This window comes from Perissodus microlepis, chromosome 8 (genome assembly GCF_051167445.1).
Source record: "Perissodus microlepis isolate ML-2025 ecotype Zambia chromosome 8, ASM5116744v1, whole genome shotgun sequence".
Classification (NCBI taxonomy): Eukaryota; Metazoa; Chordata; class Actinopteri; order Cichliformes; family Cichlidae; genus Perissodus; species Perissodus microlepis.
The window spans coordinates 2,291,316-2,311,856 of record NC_140468.1 but is presented as its reverse complement, the minus strand read 5'-3'; the positions used below and the strand labels follow the sequence as shown (position 1 = coordinate 2,311,856).

At 44.1% G+C, this 20,541-nt stretch overlaps 1 protein-coding gene across 4 annotated transcripts in view; it reads left to right on the top strand.

The window, feature by feature from the left end:
* grid1b (glutamate receptor, ionotropic, delta 1b) overlaps window positions 1-20,541 on the top strand; it is a 584,637-nt gene that overhangs the window by 312,730 nt on the left and 251,366 nt on the right. For all 4 annotated transcript variants that reach the window (XM_084936979.1, XM_084936978.1, XM_084936981.1 and 1 more), the window contains one exon: window positions 16,527-16,811. In XM_084936979.1, the coding sequence (XP_084793105.1) occupies window positions 16,527-16,811 (285 nt within the window). The remainder of the gene's footprint in view (window positions 1-16,526; window positions 16,812-20,541) is intronic.

Below are 20,541 nucleotides of genomic sequence, written 5' to 3'. Positions count from 1 at the left end.
CATGTGAAAACAGGCGTATTTCCTGCAGCGCGTCAAACAGCAGTGACAAACCTTATTTATTGCTTAAGCTTTGTGGAAACTGATTATGGGAAATTAGTATGAAATAAACGACGGGAAGACGGGAAGAGGAAAAGTAGGTCACCTGTAGGAAATAATCAAACAAGTCTGCTCAGCTGCTTACCCTCCCTCCTCTGCCCACATGACTCGTCCCTGCATCCCACCAGCCCATCCACCAGCTTTAATCTTTTATTCCTTTATCGCTCCGTCTCGACACTTCCCTGTGTGTCTCTCGGCATGTCCTGTCAGTCTCCAGGTGTGCTTCCCTTCTACCGCACATCTGCGTCTGCCCTGCGTCGTGTTGAAGTGGAGGCTGACTGATGGCTCTGTCCCTCAGCTGTCTCACGCTGATGAATGACACTCAGGGACCATCCTGTTCTCCATAATATATCATTAGTTCCTGCCCTAACACTCTCCACCTCCTCCGTTGTCTCGCACATGCATACACGCTCATAAACACTCAGGTGCCCACGCATTTAATGCCACATCTTTCTTTAATGTACTGGGCAGGAAACTCCACAAATACCGCTAACAATCACCAAATGACATGGAGCTATTACATGTAAGGTGTTCTTTCCCTGTTCTGTGGGTCAGAAAATGCAACTCCACAATAGTTACAACAATAGTTACACTAACTGACTCACATCAAAGGTTTCTTTAAGTCCTTATTGCTTCAGTCTAAAACACTGGGTTATAGTTAAAGCTGGACTCATGACCTCACAGGATCAACAATGAGGCAGTTTGAAATGTTCATACTGTCACATTCAGGAGGGGCTAACACACTAACCTGCAGGCTGAAGTCTGTAGAAGTCCAGCAATCATTCAAATCAGCCTAAACTGGTCAAAGCTGTAGGGAAACGTCTCAGCTCCCCCCACCAGCTTTGAAGCACGGTGGGGGGAGCATCATGTTTTTGGGCTCTTTGCTCCTTTACAGCTTTAATGCTTTGATTTAAAGTTTAAATTTAAAACTGCATCAAGATATTTTGTAGTGGGATGTCAGGACGAAGAGGTCGCCAATAAGAATATTGTTTAAAGATAAAAACTCAGTCTTCAGTTCAATTCAGTTTTATTTACACAGCGCCAAATCACAACAACAGTCGTCTCAAGGCGCTTTATATTGTACAGTAGACCCTACAATAATACGTACAGAGAAAAACCCAACAATCATATGAACCCCTATGAGCAAGCACTTTGGCGACAGTGGGAAGGAAAAACTCCATTTTAACAGGAAGAAACCTCCGAGCAGAAGACATGCTGGGTTAAGTCTTGAGCTTAACTTGGCTGAGACGCTGTTTCACTAAAGTCCAATAAAGTAATTTTGTAATTTACGCTCCTGCACAGCGTCAAAATGTTCAGCTTTAAAAGGAGGCTTTAAAAACTGCACTTTCCAAACACGTCCAAACACTGAGGGATTTGGGGCATTACAAACACGGCTCTGTTGCCGTTGGACTCTGATGTTGATGCTGGAACTGATCAATGATCTTTAAGATGATGCTTCCACTTGCTGACGTGCTGCAGAGCGTCTCAGAAGCATATCCCAGCTCCACATTGATTAAAACACCACCAGTCTATTATTTTATGGAAGGCATGTCAAGCTAGACAGAGCAGGTGAGCAGGGAAGGAAGTCCAGGCCAGGATCAGCTTTGGGAATCTGCTTAGTGCAAAATAAAAGACCCCGCACAGACGGCATGCTCTGTCTACAGTCATTTGGATCCTCACAAAGGATTAAACAAAACTGTGTTAGAGACATGCAGGCAGTGTAAATGGTAAACACAAGAATTCATCCCTGTTTGTTATTTTATTAAATATGAGCCGTGCCGTAGAGGGTAAGTCAGAAATCTCTGAGTAAAAGTGATCCGAGTCGAAAACGCTCCGACGGTCACGTTCCACTCGAAGCTGCGTCTGAGTAAATGAAGAAAGAAATATACGGGGCGAGATGAGACGAGATGGAGGTTCAATACAGCTAATGGTTTTGTTGTGTTTGCTGCACATTAGCTTCGTCCAGGCCTGAAACTCATTACTGAACACGACTTCTCCATCCATCCACTGAGGCTCAGACTGATATCTACAGGCTGAACCTGCAGAGGCTGATGTTTTCGGACAGTCTGTGTTCATCTAATTATTTAGAAATGAATTATATTAAGTTTCTGGCTATTTATGTTTCAATATCTGTCTGCTTTTGTTGACAGCAGGAGAAACACAGGTATGCACAGGCCCTTCAAATGAAAGAGAAAAAAATCAATATTGCAGCAGGAAAATAAACAAGGTTCTGATGCGTTTGATGAACGGCGGCTGATCCGATCATTTATTAGCTGCTACTTCATCTGCTGTCTCGACGCAGCACTTTCCAAACAAGAAATACAACAAGAAACACAAATATTAGAACAAGAACAGTCCATGTAAAAGTAATCCAGAGATTTGAATTTGGAAACTGTTTTTTATTTTTGCTTACTACGTTCACATTAAACATGGGAACAGTCAAACAGTGCAGTGAGGTGGATGAGGTGGGGACCACGTGTTTCCCAGTTTTGTCACATCGTTGTTTCAAGTGGAAATCAGGTTTGTTTGTTTGTTTGTTCTTTAATTAGCATTATACGTTAATTGGAAAGTCTGGTCTCTTACTCCTGCACTACTCCTCCCATACACGTGGGACTCTGTGTAAACTGGAGGCTTATACTCAAAGTGGCATGAAACAAGCTCACAGGTGACTGCTAGCATCGCATTCTTCGCACTGATACTCAGTCGTTTCAGTAAATTGTACTTGTTTATAAAACTACTACTGCTAACAGGGACAGGAAGTCTGCTGTTCCTCACAGCTGACATCAGTAAACTGATCAGTCGGTGCATAACTGTCATGGAAATATCAGCAGGAAACAAACTGGATTGCAATGGTGGGAAAAAAGTGCGCATTGAGGAGACACAGGAGACATCATTTCAGCTTAAACTGTGTTTTATCGTTTTGCTCATAAAGAATCCAGATGTGCGTGATGTTCGTGCAGATGCATTTATTTCCATTGAGCAGATCTAAATCCACACATTAATTTCATGCTAACACGCTAACCTCTGCTTTTAGCAGCAGCACACTTGATGATTACTTTTTGATTATTTTAATCAGGAAACCACGTGACTGCGTCACCTTTGCTCCCTCTCAGCTGCACCCTCTATTAGTCATGAATCGAGCCTAAGACGAGTTCCTAATCAGCATTTCAGCAGTTTAGCTTCCAGGCTGACACGACTGCAGGTCTAACACGGACAGCACTGCTGCTTCTCACTGCATCTGTCTCCATTAACGGGAAAAAAGATGCTGTGATGCATGCATGCGCACACTGCCAGCATCCACGGGGCTTTGGCTGGTTGGAGGCTGAAGCCTGGGGATTGTCATCCATAATAAAGTGTAGGTCTGCAGCATTATTAGCTTTGCAGGTCATTCATTTCACCCCCTTATTAACAGGGACATTGTCAAGCAGCAGCTCAGAACAGTGAAAGGGTGGGAGTGGGGTGGTGTTGTGTGGGTGGGGGTGTAGGGCATTATGGGTATTGGGGCTACAGATCCATGGAGATAGATAGTTTAATTAAGCATGAGAGAAATTAAGACCCCATCGGCCCGAGGTGAAAAATGAGCTCTGAGGGTGGAGGAAGCCATGTTGAACAGAGAGGGTGGGGCGTGTGTGTGTGTGCGTGTGTGTGTGTGTGTGTGTTGATGGCAGTGATAAAGAGACAAAACCACCACTGCTGCCATTGCGTACATCAAACATATTTAAATGGATTTGGTTATTAAATGTCAATCAAATGTAATATTTTTAATGATGCAGGGAAAGAAAAAGAGCTCTCAGCCTCTTCATGCAGATTTCGAGTTTGTAGCTTGAAGTGTATCTGGCAGAGTTGACTGTGATTTGTTCAATGCAAATATTTAGTCTTAAATTTCAAACTGAATCTAAGCCGACTCAACTCTTCAGCCTGAAGCTGCGATGCTTTGCATTCCCTTGATGGAGCTTTTGATAATGTAATTAAATTCAAATTAAAGATAATTCCTTGTCATCTGGAAAAGGAAATTAAATTGCCAGAAAAATAAACTAAAATCACTTTGGCACAGTGTCAGCAGCGGTGCAGACGCTGTATCGCATTAAAGCAAAGCTACGTCCCTGCCCACAGCTGTGCCCCCACCTCTGGTTTGTCATCAGAAAGAATGGGAGCCAACTGGTGGTTTCAGGCATGTCCCACCGGGACATTATAGGTCTCATCTGGCTTTGGAACGCCTTTGTGTCCCCAGAGATGATCTGGACCAAGAACCGGGAGAGAGAGGTCTGGACATCTCTGTTTAGAGTCCTGCCCCAGTGACCCCACCCCGACCCCGGATGGATGGATGATGATGGATAAAGGCAGCTCTTCATCAGCTCTGCAGTGACTTCTGTACTTCATAGACTAACACATCTTGAGTTTTGTGTCAGTCTGGTTTGTTTAGGTGTTGCAGGAGGATCATTATTCTATAGATTTTGTAGCTTCTCACATTTTATTTCTGCTCATTAGCAGTGTTAGTCACAGATTTAAGAAAACTAAGTAATACATTAATGAGAGTAAGAAATAAATTCAAGTAAAACAGAGAAATAAAAAAAAAACAACCGCCCCTCAGAGCAGTAGCCATGCTTTATTATAGTAACATGATAATCCTTTGGTCTGCTTCCTGCTCGTGACAAAGAGCATCTGGGCGACTGCTTTCATCACTCATCAATCATCTTTTTTAATTTTTAATTTTTGTTTTCTGTAAAATATTTTTAGCATTTTGCTTTTAGAAAGTCATTAAAATTATGAATCAGTCCAATAAAATCAAAAATAAATCAAACTAATAAATAAAATAATACAATAAAAAGATGAGTGGTGTGAAATAGATTAAAACTTCTGATTTTGACTGATTAATTTTCTCCTCACTTTTCCTTTAAATTCTTTGCTCAGTTTGCAGCACATTGCTGGTGGTTCAGCTCATCCTGAAGCCACTGATGTTAAACTGTCCTGGACTTAACTTTTAACCACATTTAAGCAAAAAGCATTCAGATGAAAGACAGGAAACCGGCACTAAGATAGACATCGAGTTCGGAAGATTGAGGGAAGGAGGGAAAAAAAGGAGGGATGGTTAATTGGAGATGTTAACTTTTAAGTGAGGAGGAGGAGGAGGGAGGCGCTGATGGCGATATTAACTTCAGAGGATGGTTGAAAAGAAACAGCAGGAATCAAAACAGGAATCCCAGCGGGAGCAAGACAGACTGAGACATCAAGATGGTGAAGATGTAAGAAAGAGAGGAGAGGAGGATGAGTGAGATGACCTTAAAGTGCCGTATGGGGGGAAGTGATGGTTCAGACATGGTGGCAATCACTGCTCATGCTCACTCTGCACAGTTCATTACCACGCAGGTCTGATGTTCTTCTCCATTAACAACATATTTTGGAGCCTCAGGTAATATCTGGGAGCACAGCATCATGATGAAGTCATAACGTACATACTGAGCTCACTGTCTTGGTTGCACAAGCATTTCCAGGCTGACGTCACCCATTTACGCACAAGCACTGAGATGTGCCGTCGTCCCCAGGGTGTCAAACACTGCTGCATGTAATGCACTTTTTGTGGGCTGATGGTTTGGCTCTTTTAGCTGTTTTTAAGATTTTATTATAATCAAAACCCAAAAATGCAAACTGAAATGAAGAGAGAGCTCACGTAAGAGGTGAAAGAAAGTTCTTCCTTCTCACAGTCGACAAACGCTTCTTATATGGGGGTCGTCTGATCGTTGGGGTTTTCTCTCTGGAGTGTTTTTACCATCCACCCACCCATCAAATTTCTGTCCACCCATTCATCCACCCATCTATCCGTCCTTCCATCCATCCATCCATCAATCCGTCCTTCCATCCATCCATCCATCCTTCCATCCATCCATCCATCATCCATCCATCTGTCCATCCATCCATCCATCCGTCCTTCCATCCATCCATCCTTCCATCCTTCCATCCATCCGTCCTTCCATCCATCCATCCACCCATCTATCCGTCCTTCCATCCATCCATCCATCCATCCGTCCTTCCATCCATCCATCCATCCTTCCATCCATCCATCCATCCATCTGTCCATCCATCCATCCATCCATTTGTCCATCCATCCATCCATGCATCCTTCAATCCATCCATCCATCTGTCCATCCATCCATCCATCCATCCGTCCTTCCATCCATCCATCCATCCATCTGTCCATCCATCCATCCATCCATCCTTCCATCCATCCATCCATCTGTCCATCCATCCATCCATCAATCCGTCCTTCCATCCATCCATCCTTCCATCCTTCCATCCATCCATCCATCCATCCATCCATCAATCCGTCCTTCCATCCATCCATCCATCCTTCCATCCATCCATCCACCCATCTATCTGTCCTTCCATCCATCCATCCATCCATCCATCCATCCTTCCATCCATCCATCCATCCATCCATCTGTCCATCCATCCATCCATCCATTTGTCCATCCATCCATCCATGCATCCTTCAATCCATCCATCCATCTGTCCATCCATCCATCCATCTGTCCATCCGTCCTTCCATCCATCCATCCATCCATCTGTCCATCCATCCATCCATCCATCCTTCCATCCATCCATCCATCTGTCCATCCATCCATCCATCAATCCGTCCTTCCATCCATCCATCCTTCCATCCTTCCATCCATCCATCCATCCATCCATCCATCAATCCGTCCTTCCATCCATCCATCCATCCTTCCATCCATCCATCCACCCATCTATCCGTCCTTCCATCCATCCATCCATCAATCCGTCCTTCCATCCATCCATCCATCCTTCCATCCATCCATCCATCCATCTGTCCATCCATCCATCCATCCATTTGTCCATCCATCCATCCATGCATCCTTCAATCCATCCATCCATCTGTCCATCCATCCATCCATCCGTCCTTCCATCCATCCATCCATCCATCCGTCCTTCCATCCATCCATCCATCCATCCATCCATCCATCCATCCATCATCCATCCATCCATCCGTCCATCCATCCATCCATCCTTCCACATATCCAGTTCAGGCTCACAGGAGGCTGAAGCCCATCCAAGCTGCCTTGGGTGTACAGACACATTCACATCTTTGGGGACTTTAGAATCGGCATTAACCCAACCCCACTAACTCCATGTGTGTGGACTATGGGAGGAAGCCAGAGAGAACCCACGCAGACCCAGGTGGAACATGTACACTCCACACAGAAAGACCTGTCAGATAGCGCTACACAGATTAAATTGAACTGAACTGAAGTAAATGAATGTAGGTCTATAACCAATATTTTATATAAAAAACGATAACTGATGGCTCACTTTAAGACTTTGCTCTACTTGCAGAAAGCGTCTGCTGCAAGGTGGGGGCAGCAGCCTTGTTGGGGTACTCCTGGTTGTGCTGTTGTTGGTCCATCAGTCGGCTGCAGACAAGAGCAAAGTTAGAACACACAAAGAGTCGACTGCAGGGGGTCGTGTAGCTGTTGACTTACCTCACAGCATAAAACACTTTGAGGTGGCTGTTGCTGTGATTTGTCGTTATATAATTACATTTAATTTATTTGACAGCGGCACTGTCTGCGCTTTTTCAGTTTGAACTTGATGTTCTGTCTCCTGTTCCTTGTGTTGTTCCTTCATTCCCTTTTCTGGAGGGTTTATCAACCAATCAGCATCTAACCTACACACAGTCAAGTTACACACTGTCAGGTTTTAGTGAGGGACTACACGGGAACACATTTGCATAGGTTGAAAACTCCTGTTCATTGGCTTTCTTTAGCCAAGTACCTACGCAAACAGACACGACCACGGTACCATGAAATAAGCATAATTCACATTACAAATTACAGGCTTTGGCTTTGGTTGTGCTCGGCTGGTTTACTTGTTTAGAAAAGCCCTGCACACTGAAATATTGAACGTACCCACCAACCCAGCATGTTTAGATGTGGTGCAAAGAGGCCCTTTAACGGTCCATAGGTAACAAGTTGAGAGTTAGAGGTCCATCTCTGACACAAGTATTTAAAACCCGGGCTGCTTTTTCCACTTTTATTCTTGATCAGACACTGTAATCATTTTCATTTAGTCTGTTAAAAAACACACTTGGGAAAATTTGTTTGAGCCAAGATGGTGCAAACACGCTCTTCATACCTCGTGCTGTATCGCTGAACTGATGAGCACCAGCAAAACATATTTTCACTCACATTTTTACAGAAAATAGATGATGTGTTCGGGGAATTTAAAGATAGCAGAGGAGGACAAATAGTAATTAAGAAACAGTGGATCCCCTCATCTCCCTGCTTTGTTTCATGCCAGTGATTTGTTCAATAAGGCCTTGCCTGGTAGTTCTAATCCTTTTGTTTTGCTGTGCCAGTCTGGCTATCTGTTTTCAAAGCCTATCGATTATCTTTGCTTCCCTGCCCCTGCACTTGGCACATGAATGAATCTCATTTCCCCTCCTATTGTTTTCCTGTAACATAAAAACAATCCAGCTGCCGTCTTACTTCACGGAGCCAGAAACCCTGAAAAGGTGGAGGTGGGATTAAAAGCAGCCGCTGGATTTTCAGGAGTGGCAGGCGATCTGATATGAGCCTCTGCTGTATTAGCGAGGAAAGAAAGTCCTTTCATCTTTTCTTCTAAAACGTCCCACGTGACTTGTAAGATTTACATCTACAGAATATCTGAGGTGCAACTAGTGGTCAGTAAATCCCAGTTTTCCTCTTGGACTTGGTAAACTTCCAAACTCATGGCTTAGTCGCCAAGCTCTGAAAAGTCCTCTGCTCACTCTTGATACCACTTTATCTGGAAACAATCACAGTGACAGTTGGCAGATGACAGAGCTGCACGTCCAAAACTAGATGAACATGCAGAGGTCACGGTGAGGCCACTGACTGCTTCAGAACTTCCAAAGTCAGTTTTCAACTTCCTGTTGTTGTTTCAAAATATCACAAGAACCAAGTCGCTCATGAATTCTTGACACTATTTTTATCTCCAGTCAACAAGTATCAATGACAACTCATGCCAAGTTCATTCAGTGCTTAGAAACTCCTGGGAAAGACCTGAATTTGATAGATTTGTAATTTGATTTATCCCAAAGGACTCGTTATTTAATTTAATTTTTCTTCTCCTATTGAAGAACTGCTGACGATAGAGTGTGTACACTTTTTACAGATCTATTACTCTTCTCTGTAACGTTTAAAGTCCAAGGTTAAAGCAGAGTATTAGGGATAATTAAGTATTCGAGCCTCGCAGAAACCAAAGTAGCTGTAATTTGATGTCCTTGGTGTGATTTATGGGCTGAAACGCACTCGGATCATGTTGGTGTTAAAGCCTTGATATGTTGGCAACCTGTTAGTTTTGTTTGTGCCGTGATAATTTGATAAAGCAGATGAATCGCTGTTTAGACCACCTCTTTGCAAATGGGTCTAATTAAGTGGCGATAATCAGAGGGTAGAATGAAAAGCTTCGTTTTCTCAGTTTACTGTGATGAGAGAATGAGATGTGCCGAGCGTGCTGGTGGGATATATCAGCTTGATAAAACATGACATACCTGAGCAGTCTCACAGCATCTCAGGGAATGGTAACCTGGATGTATTCACCTGTGCTAGCAGCTCGGTGCCCTTCAGACTACTGTTCGAATCCTGACTGCGTGACGGATGTTTTTGGGGTGAGCACCTCTGTTTTTGGAGGCCTGAGAAAAGGTCAGTGACGTCTGTATGAGTGCGATGACCTCCATCTGCCGCTGTCACCTGGTGTTTTAGCTCTACAGTGGGTCACAAGGACAGTCCATCAACCCCAGCTAACTTTTTACCTTATCTTTGGCCAAGTTTCAGCAGCAGAACACCTCACTGTATCCCCTCGTCCCAGAAAAGTTGTCATATCCTCCTGAGAACTGAGGGAAAAACAATCTTCCCATTGTAGCTTTTTTGTGATTTCCTTCCTCCTTGGAGCTGAAAGAGGCCACCCAAACACATCAATGGCAAGCCAAGGATATCTTCTATTTAATACATCAGGACTCAAGTAAGTCAAAAGATATAGACGAAAAACTAGTGCTGTCAGCATTAATCTTGTTAAAATGACGTGGCAACTCTCTGTTAAAATGACTCATATGACCAATTACAGCGATCCAACAGACAAAGAAAGACCGACCGGCATCAATTGCAATCCTACTTCAAATAAAGGCTCGTAACTTTCTGCAGTTGAAGTAAATAAAGGCCCTGGTTAGTCTTTGAAGAGAGGTGGTCGTTAGCTTTGGGCAGCAAAGGGAAAAATCACAGTTTCTGCTAAAATACAACATTTTCCACGTTTCTATATTTCTTGGATGATGATGAGTCCTGAAAGGAATATGAGATGCATCGCTGTCAAAGTCACGAGGTTACCAAGCGGACATACGGCCTGCGTCGCCACCTCGCTCATGTTTGCTGCCTCGTTTAGAAAATCCAGGTGTCCATGTGTCATGTTTCATCAAGAAATTCATTTCCAAGTGCAGAGTGAGCATTCCTGAATGTGATACGTGGATACTCACTGTTAACACAGGACTTTTGTCTAAACCCGTTCCCCCTTATTCAAGGATAAGAGGAGTTTGTCTCCTGTAGATAATTTCAAAGCGAGGCATTGATAAAATCACACTAATAAGGAGACGGGCAGAGGGAGGGAGATCTTTGTCTCGCTCTGACTCTAATGGTTTTTGTCTCCCGCCGTCTGGTAGGAGTCACTCTGTAAGTGTCATTAGGATGCACGGGGAGTCGCTCCGGCTAAATATTGTGCAGGCTTCATTTAGCACAGATGAAACCATGACTCACTGTGGACTCATAGAGCAAGTGAGTCACGTCGCAACCCAAATCATTTTAGCCGGCTGCTGAGTGAGTTATCCCAACAGCTACCGGCGGTGTGTTTCTGAAGCCTCCAAACCTTTTAGTCCCATTCTGGTGTATTATGTTAATTAGTCCTCGATGATTTCAGGGCTGGACCGACTGCAGATTGGACTCCCCGATGCTCCGAGGCTCATTAAACATGTGATTGTTCTTGTCATGTGGAGAGACGTCAACAAGAGACGCGTCAGCTGTTGTGGATCTTTGTTTAAACGCAGATCAGAACCTCAGCTTAAGGGAGCTTTTATTTTGATAGGATGCAGGGGATTTGTTTTTTTGTATATAAATTTAAAGCTGTGCTAACTGATGTTTTACAAGAGACTACATCACGTGTTTTGCACTGCTGATTCCCCCTCAGCTGCACAAAACATCTCCAACCTCTACACAGCTGCATATGTTCACGTGGAATGATGGAGAGCGCTCAGACAGATAATCAGTGTTGAAATCTCATGAAAAATAAGAACGGGCCCCTGCTTTAGCACTCCACAGCACCACACTGTGTCTATGAATCTGAAAACAACAATAAAGCCACTGAAGCTGAACTGCACTATTGCCCAGAAAGCTGACGAGAGAGCCGAAGCGTTCAGGTGAAAGCGGCGATGACGTTCCCGCAGGTGGATTAGCAGCTCCTTAAGTTCTAAGGACCACCTGACCTCAGCGCTGTGCTGGACGCCCTGATTTATTTTTATTAAATTGACCTATGAGCTCAATTCCAATCTCATCTGGCAAAAAAAACATTTACTAATTTAATACAAGATTACACTCTAAATCCTTCAGTGCAAGTTCATTAGCTCCATTTTCACGGCGGCGACATTTGTCTCATTATCTCGGAAACTATTTCCATTTTGTTGGTGCCGTTACTGCCCCGTCATCGCTTCTCCGAGCTGTCGGATGCTGACGAAGCAGGACTTGAACGCTGTTCTGTTAATAAAGATGAATTTCATGCAGAAATTGGCTGAATGTTGATGATCTCTCCCCCGTCCTCCGTTTGTTCGCAGCTCGGAGACATTCAGCCCGAGTTCAGCCAAATTTCATTCGTCAAACATTAAGAAGCAGGGTCCCTGTGACCAGCCAGCTGTTCTGCTGCGCCATTTCCTTTTTCTTCCTCTGTGGAGGACTACCTGGCTGTGCTTTACGCTCTTCTACCCCAGCAGCATTTTTCACATTTCCCCCGGTGAGTGCTCAGTCATAACATGCCTGCTGCCCTTTGGAGCATCTCCTGACCTTTCAGTCTGGACAGATCTTCTCCTGCAGAGAAAGTTGGGCTCTAACCGGCGACCAAGGCTTTCCGAGAGGTTTAAACTACGGCTGTCTAAGTGTCGGAGGAGAAGGCGGGAGGGAAAACATCTCCGTGTAGCTTCAGATGACATTTCAAAGAAAATATGTGTGAAAATGGATCGTCTGAAAGAAGCTGGCACCTTTAAGCCGTCAAAATAACTGAAGATCCACCAGGAAGCACATAGTTTTACTTTGCAGCATCTATAGGAAAGAAAATCTTGTTCTCAAACTGCTGCAGTCTTAATATGTTCCAAAATAATCCACATGGACTTTTATCTATCCTGACTTCTTGCTTTGATTTGCAACAGGATGTCCATTTTAAACCCCTCCCACATCCTGTCTCCTAAAAAACGCTGTAAGCTGCCATCAGCAGTCAGTGTGCTCTGGGTGAGGCATATTTCTGCCCTGAATATAAATGCTATCGTGTTAAGTGGAGACGCATTTTAATGAACCTTCAAACCAGCAAAATTTACAGTCTCTCTTAACCCCAGTGTTTGTTTTCATGCAACATGCTCTCCTAAGTATGATTTATTGCTCTGTTTAACAAATCCCAACACTTAAAGGGCACCTGTTCTGCTCACTGCTGACTGTCCTGAAGTAGCTTTGCATGATTCACGGCTCAAAATAACTCTTCTGCACTTTACGCTGGGCCTGAGTGCAGCTTCTCACTGCACCCCGTCTGAAATGCTGCCCTCCGATCCTCTAACCGCGTCTCCTCCTCCACAGATTCTGTGATTTGTTTTAAACAACAGAAGATCTTTACAGGTTAGGTCTTACCCTTTGTTATGGGCCTTAGTTTGAAACTGTGAGTGTGGACGTGTGTGCTGTATGTTCAAACATGTCTACTTTTCTTTATGTGTGGCTTTTATTCAAACGTCAAAGTTTGAAATTCATTTTGTAACTCGCCGTACAGATGAAGTTATGGATGATTAACTGTGACATCTTGCAAACATTAAATTAGTTCATGCGAAGCTGAAGAAATCAGGGCTTTGAGGAAACTTAAACCGTGCAGTCTGCAGTTTAGCCTCCTGCTCTGACTTCTGTGGTCCGAACAGGGTTTGATGTACCTCGTTCAAACAGGGGAAGAGCTCAGAGGGAACGATTAGCTGGGTCCTCTGTGCTGCCTCAGCACTGTGGAAAAGCTGGATTTTTGAGCTCCACGTCTTTGTTAACACATGATTTTAAATGTAGAGAGGTGAGGTCGGAGACGATAGTGTCGCTGTCTGAGGATGGAAAAATACAGAGAGCAACTGTCTCAGTAGGAAGCAGAGCTCAGATGAGACCGTTTCACAGGCAGCATTAGAGAGCGAGAGCTACACGGGTGTTTGGAGGCTGGACTGGAAACAGTGCAGATTTTAGGGGTCACATCAGCAGCAAAGAGACAAAAGAGGTTGAAATTTCACAACAAAAAAGCAGTTATTATATGACAATGTTAGTGGATGAAGTGAAGAGTTGGAGACTTTTGCATTAATCTCCCCAAAGTCTTAGTGGGGGGATAAATGAAGGGTGCACATGGTCCTTGTGCTCAGATGAAGCGTCAGGTCTTCTTAGGGAGTAAAATTAGTCTTTTTTGAGAGATTTCAACAAACCTGGAAACATAGCAGAGCGCTAGCATGAAAACCCTCGGGACGTTTATCTGGCAGACGCTCGATTGGATTTCATTCCTCACGGGTCCTGATCCCAAACATTTTTCAGCAGGGAGAGGGCAGCAGAAAGCGTGGAAGCACCGGATGATGGCAGCAGATTTAGTGGAGACACAGTCCCTGGAGGGGGTGGCTGCTGCATCAGAGAGTAGATTTTATGTTGCGTTCAGAAAACATGGCAGCTCATGTAGTTTGGAGAGCTTAGTGTGTTACGAGAGGATGCAGGGAGAGGTCTGAAAGGGAAGGATTGATAGGGAGGAATGTTCTGTCGGGGTTTGTAGGGAAATGATGAGAGTGGTACAACTGCACAAACCCGGTGATAAGCCAGAGGTCAAAGGTTCATGCAGCCCCGGGGGTGATGCTGCTGCTATACTTGTGCATCCTCACATGAGCTGAAGTGAATTTGTGTATTCACTGTGTGCTTTGACAAATCTGAGTCAGTGTTGACGCTTTTGGAAGTTTTGCCAGTAATGATGTTAGCATACATTATTCAGCGAGCAGTGCACATAGACATATACACTTAATGTCGGTGGTGGCAGAGGCTTCCCAGAACTCACCAAGGGCCAGAATCACTGGATGGACTAAAACAGTGCTGATAAGTGTAGTTAGGTTAATGCAGGGGTAGGCAACGCCAGGCCTCGAGGGCCGGTGTCCTGCAGGTTTTAGATCTCACCCTGGGTCAACACACCTGAATCAAATGATTAGTTCATTAGCAGGCCTCTGGAGAACTTCAAGACATGTTGAGGAGGTCATTTAGCCATTTGAAACAGCTGTGTTTGATCAAGGACACATCTAAGACCTGCAGGATACCGGCCCTCGAGGCCTGGAGTTGCCTACCCCTGGGTTAATGGGTGGTTTACAAGGGTTGTGCTGGAACTTCATTTCAATACGACATGACATAATTTACTGCAAGGTCGCGAACAAAGAGACAATATTCAGCTGTGAGTCATTTACAAACAGGACGGGAGCAGCCGGTTCATCGCAAGCAGAAAAGAATATAAACTTATATCATGCATGCATCATACATACTTACTGTTGTCTGGCAGTAAGAGTCTGTAGGATGGAAACAGGCTTCAGTAACTGACAGGCTCTGATGTAAGACTGTAGACTTGTATCAAGACAACTGACTTAAAGAGATAAAACCAACCGGACTGACAAACCTTTGTTTCTATGCTCTTTACTGTAGCGTCACATCTTTCACAGCGAGCCTGACGTCCACAGTTCTCAAGATATCATTTTCATTTTGGTTTTAATGGACTTTGACCTTCATTTTTAGCGCCCAATGTCAAAGCAGACCTTGAAGAAAAATGTCAAGAAACAATATCGAATAATAAATCATACGACAGGACATGGAGAGATCTTTGCAATGCACTTGTTATTTGATTTGATAAAACATCAAAGTTTTAGTGTAGCCCTTGCCCTTCTGGGGGCGTTTAGTGAAAACTGGATGTGCAGATTTCACGGGGGAGTGTTGTGCACGTATCTGTGATCTATATTTCATGTACTGTCAAAGTGCCTGCAGCTGAATCAGGTCCAACAGTAGAAACAGTCATGTGATAGAGCTCATGGGTCACGCTGAAACCCCTGCGTGCTGTCCGTGGTCCTGAAACTTGACGAAGGTTCGGGCTTCACCATCTGACCAGAGCTTTTCTGAGTTTGGGTGTTCTCCCCATGCTGGCGTGGGTTACTCCAGCTTCCTCCCACAGTCCAGACACATGCAGGTAGTGGGGTTAATGTTTGAGTGTGAGCCCAGCGACAGACTGAAGACCTGTCCAGGTGTACTCCGCTTCTTGTCCTATCACCGCTGGGATAGGTGATAAGCAGAAGAGAATGGATGGATTTTAAAAGAACTCAAAAAACACATTTTTCCTTAAAGTTTATTAACATGAATGAATTCATCGAAACAAAAACAGCCATCACCTTAGAAGTGTCTGATATCCATCCGTGGCCTGATTATTTAATAGGATCGACGTCAGAGTGAGATAAAGATCAGGACACATGCAGCATCTGTGTGTATATATAGTTATAGGTATGCTAAAGGCTGTGCGGGTCCTGGCTCTTCAGAATGTATTTGCGTTGTTGTGTTGTTGTTCCCTATTGGTGGATGGTGAGGTCTGCAGTGCTTCTGCTCGTACTTGGAGGTTGGGAGGACGAGGCGAGGGGGTCGGCTCTGAAACCCTAGGTGCTGATCTGATTGGCTCGTGTCTTCACAGGATGGTTTATGAGAGCCTTTATTTTCTTCTCAATGTGTCGTTTAGTGTGTTCTTATGTGCAGGATATTGTAGTGTGTGCAGTACTCGCCTTAGCAGAGTGGATATGTGGCCTGTTTAATCATCCGTATCGACTCTCCTGCCTGAAAAGCAGAAAGCGGGTTTAAGAGTTCAAAGTAGGTCAGGGCAGGGTAAACATTAGTGCTACCTGTCAGGCTTTCTTCTAGATTTATGTGGCCTAATTTTCAGAGCAGAAAGCAACAAGAGGTCGAGGCATTTTTTAAAATTAGAGCTGGGCTTCTGCAGCTCTTTGCAGCCTTTGTGGTTGCTCCAGATTTTCAAATAATGTTTCTGGTTATGCTGCGGTTTATAATTATATAATTTATAATTTGTCTACCAAAGCTCACTTTTCCATTTTTCTTCCCCCCTTCCAGCCTGTGAGCTGATGAACCAGGGCATCCTGGCGTTGGTGACCTCTACTGGCTGCGCCTCAGCGAGCGCCCTGCAGTCCCTGACGGACGCCATGCACATCCCACACCTGTACATCCAGAGGAACAGCGAAGGATCTCCTCGCACTGCCTGCCAGTTCAACCCGAGCCCCGGCGGGCAGCGCTACACGCTGGCCGCCCGGCCGCCCGTACGCCTCAACGACGTCATGCTGACGCTGGTGGAGGAGCTGCGCTGGCAGAAGTTCATCGTGTTTTATGACATCGAGTACGGTGAGTGAGCGGATGATTATCTCGTTTTAAGTTCCTGTTAATGGTCTTTGATTGAGCCACACAGAAAGCTTACAGCAGGGGTGGGGAAGTCCAGGCCTCGAGGGTCGGCGTCCTACAGGTTTTAGATGTGTCCTTGATCCAACACAGCTGATTCAAATGTCTTGAAGTTCTCCAGAGGCCTGTAATGAACTAATCATGTGATTTAGGTGTGCTGACCCAGGGTGAGATCTAAAACCTGCAGGACACCGGCCCTCGAGGCCTGGAGTTGGACACCCCAGGTTTAGGGGCATGAATGGGACTGTTGGAAGCTGTGGTCTCGTTTGGGATCAAACTGATCCTGATCCTGCTGAAATCTGTCAAATGTGGTAACGCTGCTGGTTATATGGACAGCTGCAGCCTCGTGGAGAACATCAAACTTCTCCACTTCCAGCGTCAGTGGCAGCTGGAAGTGGAGATGTAGTTCAGCTTTCTGCAAGCCTTGTTTAGTCTTCCAGTGTGAAGATTTGCACTTTTCCCTCAGTGATGGATTCGACGCTGTGGGATTTGCAGCTTCATGTGCTGATTTTTCCTCCTTAATGCTAAAACATCAGTGGAATTTTCCCCGAAAACATTGCATTATATTCTTGGAATCTGTCGGTAGTCTTATTTCTAGATGTCTGACTGTATTTCTTGCTGCTGCTGAGATGAGGCTGTTGGTATTTGAACTCTGCTGGGTGCCTGTTTCTCCTTTGGGTTTCAGCGGTGAGGATCCTTTAATGCCCTACCTCAGACCAAGTATCGTAGCGTGGGGCCACGGCTCCTTGATGAGTAACCTGCTCTTTTACACTGTGTGATACGTGCCAGGATTGCTCCCTCTGGCAGTCACAGCTACTCCATCTATTTTTGGGCTTCGTAATGCAAACAGCATCAAACTGCAGCGTTTGAGAGTGTGATCTCTTTATAGCCGGCGGTATCATTTTATTTCAAGAACACAAATAACCTTGTTCATCTGAACAAAAATGGATTTCAGTTCAAAACTATGTTTCCATAAGTTGCTTTCAGCTATAGCCTCTCTGCTTTTGTTTAACATTTACCTCCCGTTACTCATATGGGACACATGTCGACATAGAATTGGAAAACCATTAGGAATAACTCCCGACTACTTAAACGATTTTCGATGTGTCTGCGTGAGAATGCTGGAACAAAAACTTTTTAAGATCGACTCTGCTGCCCGCCGGATTTGTTTGGAATGGCTCGGTTAGACTGTATCTTAATGAAATCACATTAGGCTCAATGGATTTTTGAGCGTAATCAATAGAGGATGGTGGCAATTACAATATAAGGATATAGACAGATGCAGGCATTTAGCTTCTCGGATACTCTTATCCAGAGTGATTTAGAGTAAGTGCATCAGTAACTGCAGGCCAGGATCTGAATCCTTTATTAACGAACCGGCGAGTCAGTGAAGAATGAGACCAAAAGGCAAACGTGCAGCTACACAGCGTAACGCAGCTGCAGGCGTGCTTTCTCAAATACCTGTTTCAAAACTACCTGCAGTATTAGCTCATACAGAGACTTCACAGACCAGGTGATTGGTTGGCTTGGTAGGTTCAGGGTATTTAACTGTTCTTCAATCTAAAACTCGAATCATCCAATCATGTGGCTGCTTCTCAGTGCGGCTCTTTAGTCTTTATACTGCGGCTCCACGTATTTAACTGAAGTGTATTTTATTTGTGTTCTTTTTAAACTTGTAGCTCTAAATTGGAAGATTATTGTGATCTTGAAATATAAAAGTAGAATGATGTGTTATCATTTTTCATCACTCAAAATAAGCGTCACGCTCGCATAAACCATACCCGCCGAAATGCTGTGCATTTATGGAGACTTTCGACCCCAGGCAGGCCAAGTATGGATCCACATACGTATGTGAGCAGCTGTTCTCCTCCATGAACTATGTTAAAAACAAACACCGCTCACGCCTCACAGACGACAGTTTACAGTCCTGCGTAAAGATGAAGTGACTTCGTACAGCCCTGATCTGCAGACGCTGTGCGCAGAGGTTCAGGAGCAGAAGTCCCGTTGTAAACATGCCACGGCAGACCCGCTGCTTTTGCTGTTGTAGTAGAATTGTCTCGTTCCAGCGAGCGGTTGTGCTACACAGACCCATCAGACCCGACGATGTTTGCATGGACATGCTTTTTCACATTAACCAGGTGAAATAAATATTTATTCAGATATTTTGCAAATATTTATTTTTCATTTTTTTAGCAGTTGAGTGATTTTTTCCAATTTTTTTTTAAAATTCAGGTCAAGGCTGCGCTACGGGCTGCGAAATCCCAAAGGTGATATAAGGATGACGCCTCACTACAGCTTTTGTTTGGTATATGAATAATTTAAGTTAAACTTTTTAATTTATTTAAAAGACACCTTCGCCTGGCTGTATCTCCTTTTTGTTATATTTTTTAAGAGTTCAAAATGTGTTCATTAAATAAATAAAATTAAATTTTCTCTGTAGCACTTCATGGATTTGATAAGCAACACACTTTAGGTGTTTATACAAAGCATAAAGGAAAAAAAGCAATAACAGTGTTTTCTTCATTTTAGATGCAAAAAGTATTTGCAGCTCCCAGTGTTTTCTTTTCCGTGGAAACTGGGTCCAAACGGCTCTTTGGGTGTTAAAGGTTGCTGACCCTGGTGTAGACGATCCACTAAAGAATGGATTTAACAGACTTTTGCATCTTCAGAAAAGATGGGACGCTTTGTAAAATGTCAATAACAACCATGCTTACCAAATCTCATGAACGTCAGATCTTATAACACCACAGAGGAAACTCATATTTCATACAAAATATTAGCTGAATTTGATGAAAGCAGTAAAATCTGAAATAAATAAATGTAATGGGGGCAGAAATGAAGTAGTGCTAAAAAGAAACAGCTGGACGAACATTTTCTCACTTTAAGGATTTAATATGTTTTCTCTGTTTTATATAAAATATGATTTTATGATATTTGCAAGTCATTTGTCCCAACAGCTTTGGGTTTGGAACACCTCCCATCGTGGAGGGAGGGTTAGGGTTCAATACAGAAAGTCCTGCAGAGCGTGGAGCTGTCAGAGGCTGCAACACGTGCTGGCTGCACTTCCTCAACGCTAAACCGTCCACGTGACAGGAACCACCCCAGCCTTAGCATAGCTGTCACAGTTGTGACTCTGAACATTGCTCTGAGTGAAAGGTCTGCATTAGTTAGTGCACCGCGTGCAACTGGAAGATGTGAAAAACTATTAGTGGATCATTTATAATGTTGTCAGTGAGCACGAGCTGTCGCCGCCTCTTCCTTTTAATAGCTTCCATATCACAGCAAAGCTCAGCACCACAAAGCAAACACGGCGCACGTAACAGCCGGACCTTTGTGAAGACGCTGCACTCTTGATGTTCTCATTATGATTTTGTTTGCTCTCCCTGTAATGTTGCAGCGTTCGGCTTATTGTTGTCGTTTCTGCTGATCGCGTTGCTGCAGTTGGCTGAATAGTAGAATGAATGTGAGAATTTGAATAACAGAATAAATCAGATGAATAAATCTGATCAGACTCCATCGCCGGGGCTCGAAGTACCTGAACGGTAACGTTGGGGCCGGTTCTCCAGTTTTCCACACAAAAGGAAAAAACTGAAAGAAATAGAGCCACGAGTACAAAAACCCACCAGCCATGTGCCGGTGTTTCCGTTTTTTTCTTCTGCTTTTTGCTGTGAATAGT